This window comes from Manacus vitellinus, unplaced genomic scaffold (assembly GCF_001715985.3).
Source record: "Manacus vitellinus isolate BGI_N305 unplaced genomic scaffold, ASM171598v3 scaffold_14_pilon, whole genome shotgun sequence".
Taxonomy (NCBI): domain Eukaryota; kingdom Metazoa; phylum Chordata; class Aves; order Passeriformes; family Pipridae; genus Manacus; species Manacus vitellinus.
The window spans coordinates 10,371,088-10,386,715 of NW_021939063.1; the positions used below are offsets into that span (position 1 = coordinate 10,371,088).

At 40.5% G+C, this 15,628-nt stretch overlaps 1 protein-coding gene across 1 annotated transcript in view; it reads left to right on the forward strand.

Moving 5' to 3' along the window:
- The first annotated feature begins 447 nt into the window (after positions 1 to 447).
- Positions 448 to 15,628, forward strand: part of UROC1 (urocanate hydratase 1) — a 40,209-nt gene continuing 25,028 nt past the window's right edge. The window contains exons 1-7 of the mRNA XM_008925285.2: positions 448 to 742; positions 7,151 to 7,281; positions 9,817 to 9,910; positions 10,273 to 10,332; positions 13,384 to 13,512; positions 14,145 to 14,206; positions 15,150 to 15,216. Of these exons, the coding sequence (XP_008923533.1) occupies positions 617 to 742; positions 7,151 to 7,281; positions 9,817 to 9,910; positions 10,273 to 10,332; positions 13,384 to 13,512; positions 14,145 to 14,206; positions 15,150 to 15,216 (669 nt within the window). The 5' untranslated portion in view covers positions 448 to 616. The remainder of the gene's footprint in view (positions 743 to 7,150; positions 7,282 to 9,816; positions 9,911 to 10,272; positions 10,333 to 13,383; positions 13,513 to 14,144; positions 14,207 to 15,149; positions 15,217 to 15,628) is intronic.

A 15,628-nucleotide genomic window follows, 5' to 3' on the forward strand; every position in this document is an offset into this window, starting at 1 on the left:
GCTAAGAAGACTTAACACCTAAGGGGAAGATTTTGCTGTTATCATTGACTACTGCTATTGTCTAGAAGACAAATTGATGAGATCTGAGGAACAGCCCATGCTAGAGGTGTCAAACAGAGAATGCCCATCTTAGCTGGACAATGTGTATGAACAGTGGTGTGAATAACAATTATTAACTTTAGCTAGTTCCTAAATTATAGTAATGTAAATATACGATCATTGAGGTCTCAGGCAAGGCTCATGCTCCGGTCCATGACTCTCACTGGGACACTGGGGGAGTTGGATGTTTTGGAAAGGGACTGAGTTTGCTCTAGTGACAATTGACAAAGCACCCAGAGAGTAAACGGCAAAACTGTGAATCATTCATTTTGGGTGAGGAGGGAAGAGCCAATGGCATGACAAAGAGGGGGGAGGTGTGTCATCTGTACCACCTGCCCTCTATGTTTGACAGCCCTGTTTGCAAAAGCCAGAGGACAGGCTGTCCTCTTCAGGATCACCCCGGAGTGGGGGTGCATTTGAATCACTGAGCATCCTGCTTGCCTGCACCTTCCTTGTACCTCCTGTTCCTTGCACCTCTCCAGTTTGCCTTGCCTTTCTTCCTTGTATTTCCTCATCAATGACCAGCTTGAAGGAAATTTGTCGTGGCCTTCCTCTAAACCCTTTGCCTGAAAACAAAGGTCGGAGAAAAGGAATACCCCATGCACCCGTGAGAACCCCCAATCTCACTGCTCAGGAGAAAAAGGTAACTTGAGATTTCACAGGGCTTCACTTCTCTTTCTTTCAGATAAATGCAGGTTGGGGCAGCAGACCTGTTTGTCTCAAAAGCTTTTCTGAGCATACACCCAGCTTTCTAGTAAATGTATTTCCTTGGTGTTATATAATTCACTGTGTAATGGGACAAAGTACTGGATTGCTCTTCTGCTTGTTTCCTTTCTTCCTCCTCCAGAGTAAGCAGGTTGATATGGAAGAGATTTTCTGCACAACAGCTTCCATGACTTTAAATGGCTAAACAAGAGGCATTAGACTTCAATGCTGTCAATCCAGCATTGTCTCTTGAAGATGAAATTCCGAATGCTGTTGCAAAAGCACTGCATATGTATGGGAATGACAGCTAACCCCTCCGATACAATAAATGTCACAGGTGATCAGCATCATGGTAGCAGCTACACATCTGCATATTTGCATAAAATATCCGAAGATGATCTATTTTAACCAGTAGTCTGGGCATCCTGCAATTTAGGCAAGTTTGTAGGGAGTTAAGTTAATTATTTGTCTTTAATTGCGTAATTATTTTCCTGTCTCTTTTTGTTTGAATAGTCTACGTACACAGTAAAGTAACCATTGCATGTTTGAGATTAAAAAAAATCATCAGCAGAAAATAATAGTCAATGGGTAGAGATCCTTAGGAATTTGTGTGGGAGAGAATAAGGTGGGTTCCTTAGTTTCAAAGTCTGTGCATCATCACATGTAACATCACTTACACTGTGACATTCTGGTCAGAACACAGAAGCTCCTTCCCCACTAACAAGTTACACACAACTTCCTTGCCTTCGTGGGAGTTCCCCACTGGCATCAGCAGTCAAATTCTTTCTAAGTCCACTTTCACAAGCAGAGGAGAGTCTAGTCAAAGGGTAGAAAGAGCAACAGCTGTGAGATATCCAACAAGGGTTCACTTCAATGACAGAAGCATTCACGGCTGAGGCATCCTGTCTGTGCCTGGGACAGCTCAGACACGTGAAGTGTGGCTACTCAGTGTGCAGAGAGGGTTGTGGTGATGGCTGATAAAGGAGTGGGGAGTGATCTTCACTGCATGTCAGAATGTTGCCAATCATCTCTGTTTTATTCCTTGCTAAATCACTTTTCCCCAGAAGTCTGCTATAGCAGGAAGGAGTCCATGTTGCAGGAGATGAGAAAGCATCTCTCAAAAAGATGCCAAATCTTACTCTTTATCCAGGGAGAGAAAGTTCTCACTTCCTATATAGAAACTGGAATACTTTCTTGCCTCCTTTAAATTTTAGAGAAAGATGGCAGTAGACTGATTTCCTGCCTCCAGTGTACTGTGTAACATCCTTCTCTCATTGTTCCATCTTGCCTCCTACGTGTGATAAGAGATCATGCTAGTTGGACTTTTATTAGACTGTTAAAGGTTTTAAAGCTTCCTTTCTGATTTATTTTACGGTTAATCCTCTGCCTTAAACTCTCAGTGGAGTTAGAGGCTCAGCTGGTATTTTTTTCATACCTGAAAAGTAAAACCTTTTTTTTTTAAGAGGTGTTCCATGCTTAGAAAAGCATGTAGACAGAAAGATTGTCTGTCTACAAGGGTCTTTTTAAGTCTTGATACCGGCTTCCAGATTTTGTTGACAGTGTGTAATGCTGAGCATATTGCAAGACTTGTCTTTATCTATGACTCTGTGTTCATTTTCTAATTTAAATATTCAGAGGAAGCTTTGACAGAAGTGAAGTTAATAATGCTCTGCTGATTTCCTTGGGATTTGTCCCTCTCTTCATACGCCTTCATTCCAGTTTTAGTCCTTGTTACAATAATAAACTTTACCACTGCCAATGTTTTATTTTCTTGGGCCTCCTCTTGTGGTTATAATAGAAATCCTGTAAGTGAGACTTATAAAGAACTGTGTGTTTTGGGACTTGCTGAAGAAGTATCTAATTCTTCCTATCATACCAACTTTAATCTTCTTGGATAAATCAAGCCATATCTCAGAACTGATTCTGATTATATGTTTCCTGAGTTCTCTTCCTTCAGCATTCTTTGCCTGAGGCCTGAAACAGTCACATCCTCTCTCTTTCCCTCCCTCCACAGCTCAGGAAACCCTGGCTTTCTGTTACTCAGCATCTGTATCTTAATGTAAATATGCTACAAAGAAACTACTCTTAAAACCTATGTGTGGTGTGTCCTTTGCAGAACAAGGATGTTGCATGCTCATTACTCACTGACATTCCAATAAAGCTGGAGCAATTTGGGAAGAATGTTCTCAGTGTTGCTCAGGATTAGAAAAATGGTCTGCTTTTATCCACACAGCAATTCCCTTATGGATCTTCAAGTCATGTTACAGTCTCCAACAACCCAGCAGGGTCATCTGTCACCTGATTGCAGCATCACTTGTGTTTCTGTGGTGGGCCTTGATGACCTTAATGAGCCTCTCCTGAGGTCTCCACCCACATCCTCTGCTCATAGGCTTAGGGGCTCCATTTAAGCTCAGGCCTGGGTCTTTAGTCTTGGCTATGCTGGAGGTGGCTCTGGCTGTGTTTCAGGGTGTTCCTGTGCCCAGCCAGGGACCTCACTGCTCTAGTCTCCAACCTGTGGGCTGACTCACCACTATGAACCTCTTTGGTGATCTCTGGGTTGTATCTCTCTCTGGTAACCATCACCAGACCTGGTCCTGACTTGCACTCCTAGCTTGGCCTTGGAGCTGCATGTGACCCTGGACTCCTGATGGAACCTGACTGCCATCCCTGGGCTGCCCTGCTCACCTCCCTCAGGTAGTACGAGGCTGGACCCTGGCTGGGGAGGTAGGTGCCTGTCCCGCTGGCTGTGTTGGCTCTTCTTAGCTCCCTATGCCTTAGGGATGCTTGGTAACATCTTAATATGATGAACTGAAAGCTGGAGCCTGGAAGGTCACTTAGCACCTGGAGTTGTTCTTCAGTTTTCTGATGAAGAAGCAGGATGTTTGACCTCTATGATTCCTTTACACATCCAGAAATGAGGCCAGGTTAAAAAGTGATTTGAGAAGGTCAGCATACTAGCTCCTGTTTTGGAACATCTGGATGATAAAGAACTTGGTTAAACTTTCACAGCTTGTAGGGCATTTACAGCAATGGGCAATCAGGAATCTCCATGTTTACTTTCTAGCTGAGCTGATTGAAACTGGGACCCATTAGAAAGAGAAATAAGTGAAACAATCTTGCTTTCTGTCTAGAGGATAGTGCCACCTAAGATTCTGGGCCTGGATGTCATCAGGCAGATGAGAGGTAGGAGGGGAACACCATCTCCACTGGAAAAGCGGCTAAGAAGGAAACTGTTGCAGAGTTAAGCTCATCACTTCCTCTCCTTGTGCTTCCCTTTCCCTCAGTAAGCAGGGAGACTGCAAACCTTAATGTTTGAGTATCTCAAGAGTCTTAAGTTGGAAGTTCTGATGATCTTCTTAGAAAATGGGAATGAATGACATTCCTTCTGAAGAGACACTGGCTCTTCAAGAAACACCAATTAACAAAGAGTCTGGTTTACTTGATTTCTCAAGAGAATCCCCCCAACAAATATATTTACAGCTGATCGATTGGAGCAGGATTTCATGGGTTGTTTTGACTATACTTTGTTGACACTGAGAGGTCTAAATATTGATTAAATAGTAGCAGAATCATGTTTTACTATATAAATGCCAGGGAATAAAAAAAGACACCCTAATAGTGGCTAGAGCTTAAATGCAAGAACCAAATGGTAGCTCCAGCTGGCAGATCTAAGAGGAAAACTTTGCATCTGGTGCTTACATTGCACTGAGCTGATTTAAATCAGTAACTCGGCAAATTCAGAGCAGGGTTTTTTTAAACTGCCTATCAGGCTCAGGAGTATAACTGCAATTAATATTTTTTAAGACACCAATGAACTCTGGACCCCATTTTTCAGAGGTACTGAGCACATGCAGCTTAAGCTTCTGTCAGTGGAAGCTATGAACAGGAAGAACACCTAAATATAAAATGCACGATAATATGCAGAATGCAATATGTCAGTTATAGTAAATCAATCCTACTTAAACAGTAGAATAATGTTTTTTATGGTGCTTTAATGAAATGTATTGTCTTTCCAGAAAAGCATAATGAGCAGCCTATTTGAATTTGCTCCTTGAGTGCCTTTCTCAGGTTATTCAGTTTGACTCAACAATGAATATGTAGAATTCTTCCCCATGCATGGCAATTGCCCTTTCATAAAGCAATCAGGCTTCATCTTTTTGAGTGCCTCAGCTCTTTTGTTGAGAGACTGTTTCAGAATCTCTTATACTTAAATTCCTCTAATTCTGAGACTGTGTTTTTTACAGGTAATTCACAGCTATTTATTCCTCTTCCAGTACTTTCCTGAAGCTCCTTCCTGCTTTGACATTTATCCTGCAGTAAGACAGCAATCAAATATCACCTTCATTCAGTTAAGCTTAACAAGCCATAGTCTTAGTTCTCTTTTACAAGATCTCTATTGTCTGTGCAAGGTGCCCTTCCTGCCCTTCATGTAACATTCAAGTTCATGTTTCATTAATGTTTCCATCATCAAAATTCAGGCTGCTGCTAATGTGTAACACTAATAGGACAGAGGCTCAGTCTAAGTGAATTTATTTGAAAATCATACCAGGATTTTCTTGCTTGTATTTTTAGGAGGAAGAAAAATATTTACCCATCAGTTTCATTTTAATATGAATAATGTATTGATCAAAGATTGTGGGTGATCCTTGCCACATTGAAAACAAAAAAAATTTTTAGATCTAGAACCCCCTGTGATGGCTGCTCACCTCTGAGACTGACTTTGGAAATCCCTGTGCATTTTGTTGTGGCGTGGATGCAGCTCAGGTTTTTGTGCTTATTAATAACGTGCCCTTGAAAAACCTGACTGGAGAAGAATAAAGTGGAATTTGCATTTTCTCATCTGGTAAATAGGTTTTCCCCCCATGATACTCTGTGTGGATTTGTTCATCTAATTTGTGAGGTTTTACTGGTCTGATCCTTAGCTGGTGTAAATCAGCTGATCTGTGAAGATGAATGCCTGCTCAGTAGCAAGTGTGCCAACAAAAGCCTCTCTTAGTCTGAAGCATTTTAGATTTCTTGTTCTGTCAGGGTGCTCTAAGGTATGTGAGCCCAGTGTGCTCAAATGAAGGGCCTGGAGAGCTTTAGCCATAAGAGCCAGAGCACAGTCAGGGTGAGTGAGGAGTTCCATTACTGAGCTGAGGGCTTTACAGAGCTTTTCAGGACAGCTTACCAGGGTGGATGGTGATGATACCTGGACTGGGTAGTTGTTCTATATGTCTGTACTACAGCCCATCCCTTCACTGCCTCCAGAAGATCCTTGATTCCATAACTGAAGAGCAAACAGCAGGTGTCACAGACAGGGGTTATCTGTGCTCTACTCAGTCCTCTCAAAAACTGAGCTGTTAGCAGACTTGGAAGGAAACCTCATCCATTTCTGTCCTTTCCACAGACATTAAAAATTGGCTTAATGAAGATGTGAAATTCCATATGATTTGTGAATCTTTTCAACTAAAAGTCATTTGGATGGTGTTGCCATTTGTCAGGGAACTTACAAGATCTTTGTATGAAACAGGCTATTTAAAGATGACAAAATCTTTGTTCTCTTTATGGTTTTAATCAAATGAAATACATAATATAGAGACATGACTTAGCAGACTGTTGCAAAGATAATGATTTATTTATGGTTTCTTTCATCCAAAAGGACATACTGTACTTTACAAACCAAGGCTAATGTCTTTGAAGGCAATAAGGAGTAAAAGCCACGTAGTATCATCTGCAGAATTTAATTGACTGCCTAGTAATCATTTTAGCTAATTTGGAAGTGATATATGTAGCACCAATAAAATAATGTAAACCACCACCCTCTGCAATACATTAGGATGCTAAATGGAGTGAATCTTCAATAAAACTTAGCCCAAGAATGTCTTCATCTGGGAGCATGTCACAGAAATCTGGGCTAAGATCCCTTTTGAATGGAAAGTACAGTAGGGTCTTCAGTGTCTCTAAGGAGTTTAGGGTCTCACTTTTAAGGATTTCTGAACGATGATTTCCTTGATAGTTCGGTGCCCCCTAGCACTGTAAGAGGGAATTCATCTGTGTCTGATATGAACAGGATTGAGCACTTTCCAAATCTTCAAGGTGTCTCCATGCAGATTTAGGGGGACAGGTGGGAAGAGGATGGTTACATGCTTACTGCAATTAATCTACAAGAAAAAATGCAGGTAGAAACGCTTCAATAGGAAATTGGGAATGCAGCTCCCCTGGTGTGAGCTTGGCCTTTTGAGTTGCATTGTCCTTGTGATGCCTGTCAGGCTTCCAGCTGAGTCTGATTAAAGTTCAGGGCCATCCACTTATCTCCATTTCTCTTTTACCTTGGTTTTTCTCTTTTTTCCTTTTCCTTTGGCAGCTGGCTTTGCGCAATGCCTTGCGTTATTTCCCACCTGAAGTGCAAAAGAAGCTGGCACCGGAATTTGCTGAAGAGCTCAGGCTCTATGGCCATATTTATATGTACAGATTCTTCCCAGATATTGAGATGAGGTAAGGCCTGGATGGTTCACATTGTATTTGGCTGCCATTGTTTAGCACCTTTCACCTGTGGAACTGACCTTTACGTAGTGGAATTGCTGTGTCCTAATTTGCCTCTTGTAGAATTTATGTCCTACCATAATAATGAAGCTCATAATCTGATAATTCAGATGTTCTGTGTATCACAGTGGTTTGATTTCCAGGGGAAGGCTACTAGATGTTTTGGGACTGATAGAAAAGCAGTGTGCATCCTTCTGGATAGGCTGTGGTAGGGCCAGGGCAGCCTCACTGCTGGAAAGCTCAGCACCACTCAACACAGGGAAGGGATTGAGAGAGATTATGTGCTTGTTAATGCCAGATTTACCACACACAGGGATCTCAAAGACTCTAACCCATGGCAAGTCTTAGTTTCTAGGAGCAGAGACCTCCAATTAGAACCTTGACAGAAAACTTGCAATCGTCCTGAGCTGCTGCAAGTCACATCTCAACTGAACCAGGAGGCAAAAACAGATGAGTGCATAGAGACCTGCTGTGAGTGTCTGGTTGGGTTATCTGTGCTCTCAGAACAGAGAAGGCTTTCTGGGCATAAAGGAAAGACAGTAATTTTTTTTTCCACTGGAACCTGTATGTGACCCTGGTTTGTAATATGCTGTGCCTGTTGGTCTTGGACCATCACTTCATTCTAGGTCTGCTGGGGCTAATGTTTGTGAAGCAGAACAGTTTTAGTGAGGGTTGCCAGGGGATAGCTGCTTTTTTTAGACTGTTTGATTCGTTTTTGAATCAACAGGGACCTGGTTAATGTCTGTACAGAAACCTGAATAAAGCAACTCTGATTTCCACACACATTCATGTTTCTATGCAGTCAGTTTTAGCCTGGGGCCAGATCCTGCAGAATTCTGCTAAGAGCAGGACAACTGGAACACTGTCTGGAAAAATATTGCAGAGCTGGACTTCAGAGGACCCTAGTACTAAACTACAGATGATGACACCTTCCAAGTAGGCTTGGATGAGACAGTCCATCAGCTTGTTTCCAATAATGCTATCAGTGATTCTTTGATAGCTTCAAGTATTTCTTATTTGTGACCATTTCACTGAGCAATTTCTAATAGGTTATTGCAGTCTCGGGATAAGAAAATGCCTTTTGTTCTCTGTATTGTGGTAATATTTGATTTTTTGTTGTGTATGTCCAGGGAGTACAGCTGCATTTAACAGCCGTATTTCCATGCCAGCACACTCAGCTGATAACTGAAAGCTGGGTTTCTTATGTTCTGAACAATATTATGTGTAAATATGTCCTTTTGATGAATTGGTGTCATTGCACAGAAATCCTGTTTTATCACATCAAGTTTAGAAAAGCAGAAATCACTAATAAAAAAGGCATTGCGGCAAAACTCAAAGGCTTTCTCTCTGGTTTGGCAACGAGTACAAGGCATTTGTTTCAGCATCCTGATGTAAAAAGCTAGGATACAATGAATGTGATCATGGGAAAAACCCATTTGCTAAATCTGTAGAATATACATTCCAGATCCTGGCTCGTGAGCTGGACAGCGGATGTCCAATTTTTGTTTGTAGTTGGCACTCCTTAGTTGAACCTTTTCAGTGTAATGTCTTCCCTGCACAAAACAAGGGCCCAGCAACTGAAGATCTGTGGTCCAATAAAAGGAAGATCTCCATGGCAAATGATCCTAATCCACCTTTAGGAATTTCCAGCATCTGTAATGGTGGTGTTGCTTAGGGAAAAGGAAGGAGTAAAACTCTTCATGTGTGGTTATACTTTCTTTTGGTGTCACACCTTAGAGACCTCAGCACAATTGTATTAAGACCTGTGCAAACACAGCAGAGGAACAGTCCCTGCCCTGAACAGCTACAGTACAAATCTCCCAGAGTAGTTTTAGGGCAATTTCATATGACAAACAGATGGTGGAGGATAACAATGAGATGATTGCAGCACATTAGTGCCAGGAAAGCTGACTTGGAATATGTTTGTATTTCCCATGCCTCACCTCTCAACTTTCTAGATGAAGTGTATCCTAGTAAAAAGGCCCATATTTCTCCTAACTAGTTCAGTTTTTGAGAGCTTCTTTGAGCCTGAAACTCAAGCCTTAGATAGTATCTTAAATAAAAAGGGTTGATGAGCCTGAAGGCAATTTCTTTTGCTGCTGTTTCCCTTGGCATTGCAGGATTTAGCTGCTTGGCCTTGGCCTCTGTATTAGAGACCAGTTCCATCAACCCCCCCCAAAAAAAAAAACAAACAACAACTAGTTAAAAAACCGTAAGTTCTTGGCCACCATATTTATCAATTGTGATTAGCGAATGATAAGCTGATTAAAATTTATTGGGTTTGTTTAGTTCTGATAATAGTTAAAACCTGATTTACCTGTTAAGGTACACATGTAATTCCAGATCTGCACTTTGTTTTTTTTTCTTCCCCCCCCTTCCCTCCTGAATAAAAACCTGCAACTTAAACAAGTTTGAATATCTTATATATCTGTGCTGTTTGTTGTGAGTTGGAGTGTTTCTTCTAAATTTCTGTGACTACCCTTTCAGAGCATACCCCATAGGAGAATATCCTTGCAAGACCAAATCAGCTGCTGCCATTATGTTGATGATAATGAACAATCTGGATCCCTCAGTGGCTCAGGTAAGAAGCAGTGAAAGGGAGCTGGATTCATAGGGCAGCAGCAAATCTGCGAGATACTTTCTGTATGTGCTGTCACATAAATACTGAAAAATCTAGATGTACAGGAGCTCAGCTCGTGGTACAGTGCTTCTACAACTTACCCTGAAAAGTTAGTGCTGATGCTTCCTAATTTTGAAAGATAACACTCTTTTCTTTCTTAATTTGTCACTTTCATGATGTTACTTTCTGATTTCAAGAACCTAGAGGGTTTTGATGTAATAAGCTCTAGAAAAGATTTATTACTGAGATTACAAAAATAGCTCAGAGATACAGTGAGAGGTTTCAGAAGAGTGCTTGCCTGATTGTTAAATTGTCTTTTTCAGTTTCCTCAGGAGCTTGTCACTTATGGAGGAAACGGGCAGGTCTTCAGCAACTGGGCACAGGTAGGACAGTGCTGGTTTTGCAGCTTGCTTAATAAAACCAGTTTCACCCTCCCCCACGCACATTCTGCTTAAGCAGTTCGGAATAGTTCTTGGCAGTCGTTGCCTCCAAACACTCCAAAACATCCTGTTTGGATAGAGGAATGCTCGGTTAGGAACTGCATAGATGGAGAGAACTTTATTTAGTGAGGAGAGCACAGACAGCCCAACAGAAATACTAAACATGATACCATGAACCTACCAAACTGTGTATGATGATATAAAGACCAGCCTTGTCTTTCTCTGATGCATGTGTGTGTGCCTCTGTATTTTCCACAGACAGAGTCTAAGAAACTAGAAAGTGTATCTTATGTTTGTGTTACTTTTGCAACATTTTTCCCAAACAGTGGAATAAAAATAAGGCTTTGATTTAAGAAAGTGCGGTTTTCAGTCTTTTTTCCAAGCATATCAGGTTAGCTGTAAATATCTGTGCAAGCTGGCCAGTTCATGGTGCACTTTACTATGAAGCCTGATCTTCTAAGAGTAATTACAGGTGGGTAAAAAGTCTCTCTAAAATCAAAACTAGGGTGTTTTAAGTTGTGGTTGTATAATCTCTGTTCTCCTATATAAAAAAGGTCAGTAAACACACTTTAATCTGCAAAATGCGTGTAGGAAGCATTTGCAGGAGATCTTAGGAATCAGCAGCATATTTAGAATCATGATTTTTGTGGGCCAAATTTATTGTCTTAAGGAAAAAAAAAGGCTCTCTGTCTGAATGCTCTGCAGGTGTGTGGTGGCAGGAGGAACATCGAATGAAGCACCATCCTGAGTGTCTGTGGGTAGGCACAGATGTGGCGACTGAATGCCAAACCCACATGGTGCCTCCAGCCTCTGGATGCCCCAAGGCCACAGAGTGGGGGCAGATGGAAATCCACTTTTGAATTTTGCAATGGGCCTGTAAAAAGCTGCATCACGCTGTGGAGGGCAGGGTCACTCCTGAGCACTGGGAAGGTCTTAATTTCTGTTTCTGTAGCTCACATAAGCAAAAGCTGACTTAAGGAGCCAGCTTCTGTCGTGAAGGATCTCACATGCACCTTGTTGTGACTCTATCTGAATCTGGCCTCTTGCTTATTAAAGAATCCCAGCAAAAATGATGTGCAAATGAAGCTCCTAGTTAGGGGAGAGGAATGGATTCCTCACCATAGCATGGGACTGAGTGACCCAGGGTTTCTTCCAAGTGTGGGGGGGTTTCATTTGTGGTTAAAATTCATACTTCAGTTTCCTGATCTGGTAAATGGAAGTTAAATGGAAGATTTAGGCAGATTTTTGAGGCAAAACTGTTCTGACTTTTTTTGAAACAAAGGTACCATGGCAATCCACACCATTTCTTTATTCTGTGTGTCAATTAGTAAATGCCATTTAACTATTGCCTGTTGACTCCATCAGTGTTACAGCATTTCTGAGGTGAGCAGTGCCAGCAGTTTATACAGTGGCCCTTATTGGCCTGACATTCCTTAGGCAGATGCTGGGCTGCAAGGTGAGGAAGAAGTGCTGCCAAAGTCAGAAATGTTCTCTTTTCTCTTGTTCTCATCCAAGCCAGACCTATGACCTGCAGTTGTTTCACAGCAGAACAAACAAAACATTTTTTGTTTTGCCTGCTTAGAGTAACAATCACATGAATGATTCAGTTGCCACAGAACATTTTATTCTCTTTGTAGCTTGAAAACCGCATGTTTAAAAAAAAATTATCATTGCAGAATTCCTAGGGAAAAAGTTCAGTTTGGTTTATATAATCCATGTAGATCTGTGCTTTTCTTCTGGATAATTTCAAATGAGAGAACTATGTCCAGAGCTAACTTTACAAGCCTGCAGACAAAAGACCTTCTCTTTAAGCTCCGAAAGGCTTTCAGGATTTTGCTTCCTTGTTACTAGTTATGCCCTTCAATGGAAAAAGATGTATTTATCTCACAGCTTCTAGTTTTATTAGAATATTTTTCCCATATTGCTAAAGAGTTGAGAGTTCAACCAGTTACCTGTTCTATCCTACAACCAGAACTTGATTGTTCAGCATTTTTCATGAAACAAAACCAAAACATAAAAAGCAACAGTAACTCTACTAACTTTTTCCTGTTCACTTTAACTTGCAGCTTGGGAAATTGACTGAATTAGAAAGGACTGGCCTCAAATCTGTACCATTTTTAATTCAGATCAAAGCCACAACTACAGAGCTTAAGTGCCCATGACAACTGGGTTTGTTTGTTTGTCACTGATACCTTGTTTCTGTGTCCCTACAGAAACTCCAGTTTCAAGTAATTATTGAATTCCAATATTGCATGGGAAAGCTTCTCTCAGGCCTAGTTGTCACATACTAAAAGTCCTGTAGAATATAATGGGCTTTGTTGTAGACAATGATGTATGAGAGTTAAATTTATAGTCAGCTTAGGTGATCAAAGTGTACTTTTTGGCATTCATCAAGAGTAACTTTTGAATTATGCAGACAGAGTTGAGATGTATTTATTTGTATGCTCCTGGGTGTATTGAGGTGTTTCTTCAGTGTCCACAATGAAAGCACAAATTTTTATTTGAGAAGAAAAACCACTTCATTTTTAAGTGCACATTGTAATAGCCATTTATTGAACAGAAAACAAGCATTAGAAGATGCTGAAATTCAGGTTAGAATCAACAAAAAGAATGAGTATTTAATAAATTTGATAGGGAAAATTTTGTAGTGTGACTTCAGAAACACTGCCAGAAAAATGCCAGATCCAAATGTTTAACCTCAAGATAAAATGAGAATGGCTTTAAAAGCGAAGGATTTCTGGAGTTTCTACTGGACAAATTATTCTGGAACTTATTCAGGCTTTTGCTAGTCGATGATTTATGTTTCCTGCTGAGTGATGTCTCTTAAAGGACTTTATTAAAAGCCAGAATGTGTTGAGAGCTCTGTTATTCCATATGTGAGTACACCTCGTTATGTCTGTAGCTGCCTTCATTCTCAAAGTTTAGCAGCTTCACAAAAAGCCCATATATGTAAGATGGAAGCAGACTCCTTCTTTTCCTTGCTTTTCCTTTCAGTTCTGGTTGGTGATGCACTACTTGTCAGAGATGACAGAAGAGCAAACACTAGTAATGTACAGTGGGCATCCTCTGGGACTCTTCCCCAGCCACCCCCGTGCTCCTCGGTTAATCATTACTAATGGCATGGTAGGTATTAGCATCTTGTTTTCTTTTACCTCCTCTTCTGTTTAATTTTCAAGCATTGGCTGAATTAAAATATGATTCATATTATCCACATTTACAACAACACATGGGAGAATTTGGGGTCCAAATTCTGCCGCATTTATTCCAGTTCAATTGCACTCATCTCATATGTGCTCATCTGCAGTGATGGAGGAAACAATCCTGTATTTATCAGACAACTTCTGTTCTTACTGAGCCTGAGCTCTACATGTTCTTGACCAAAACAGTTCAGCCAGACTCAGTTTGGAAGATTTAAAAGCTCTCAATAAGCAAAAAGATGATTATTAATCTGGACCGCTTTGCTTGGAAGGCAAGCTGGACAAGTGAAAGTACTGGTTTATTGCCAGTCTTTTGAGCCATTCAATATCTTTCTTCCTTCAGGCTAGTTTTTGCATGGCAGTCACAGTGCCAGAAAGACTGGACAACTTTTTTTTTTTTTTTTTTTTTTTTTACTGGAATGCATGAAATAAAGCACCTGGATTACTTCTCCTGTTTTTCTATGTGTGTGACCAGAGTTAGAGAAATGTGGGCTGTCAAAAAGACCTGCTTAAATCTCTAATTTGCTTATCTGGATTCTATTTTGATTGTTTTCTTAGGTTATTCCCAACTATTCCTCCAGAGATGAATATGAGAAGATGTTTGCTTTGGGAGTAACAATGTAAGAAGATAGCTCACTATTAAAATATATCAAATACTTGACTAAAATGTAATTCAGACATCAAGCAGTAGCTGGTTAAAATTTCTAATGCAGATGGATTTCAACTGTGCTGCATAAATTCCTGATGCTGCAAAGCATTAATACATACTTAAGTGGAATTACTTTGGAGTTTATGTTCAGCCACATATATAAGGATGTAATTGAGGTCTGCCAGGAATTAATATTAGGTTTATGTGAGAGACTTGGCTGCATGGCAGCCTGAAGCCTTAATCATAAACCACTTATAGCACTGGCTAGTTCCACTTTGCAGAGGTTGTTTTGCAATTTATGGAAAATATAAGTCATGAAACATTCTTTCAGGCGAAGAGGAACTTTGAAGTAGAAAATTATCTTTTTTGAAATTATTTTTACATACTTTTTTACATTTGTACAGACTGCTGTTAATCTAGTTGATGAGCACAAGATTATTATACATTTGGGTACCATGGAGAGAATAAATTAAAACAGCTGGAGAATTGTCTCCCTCCTCTGGGAATTTAATAGAAATGTGAACAAACATTTTGAGCCAACAACTTCAAATGCAACTATGTGTCTTAGAAGCACAAGTGGCACTGGAAACCAATGGCATAAATGTGCCAACGAGGTGAAAAGGAGTGTCCTTGTGTCCTAGTCACTATGTTAAATTCCAAGACAACTTTACCTCAGCTTTTGATCGATGCAGTTTTGAACTCAATTAAATCAGCTAAGCACTCTTCTGAAAACATGTTGGTGCATTGCTAATGACAAAACTTTGTTAATATGTAAATTTGAGAATAGCAGACCTTTAACAACAAATCAAAACACAGAGGTTTTTTTTTTTTTGTTATACTGAAAACACGTGGAGTACAGAACTCATTCCAACCTGAGTAAGATGTGGTCTCACAGTGTTCATTGCTGTCTCCAGGTATGGTCAGATGACTGCAGGGAGCTACTGCTACATTGGGCCTCAGGGAATAGTACACGGGACAGTGGTAAGAAACTGGGGAAAGGTCTATTTGTCAGTATGTTTTGGAGGAGGATTTCTCCCATAGTGTCTGGTGACTGGAGAGAGTTGGGCTGTGGTGAGAGGATGTTCTGGCTACTAAAGAAATTCTCATTGCCCGTTCCTTAAACAATTAGTGTTTTTTCACTTAGATACATTTCATCTAGGGCACAGACCTGAAGGGATTTGCAGTGAAGGTCTTAATTTGAGCTCATATTTAGCTACAATACATGAAGTACCAATTGACCAAACGAGTTCTACAAAAACCTTTTCTTGGCTGTTTTCCTTATCCATCATTTGCAGCCATCCTTAACAAGTCCCTATACCTCAAGAGCAGCATATTGGGAAGCACTGATTATTCTATTTCATGGTGAGAGAAATAAACATAATCAGGACAGGTG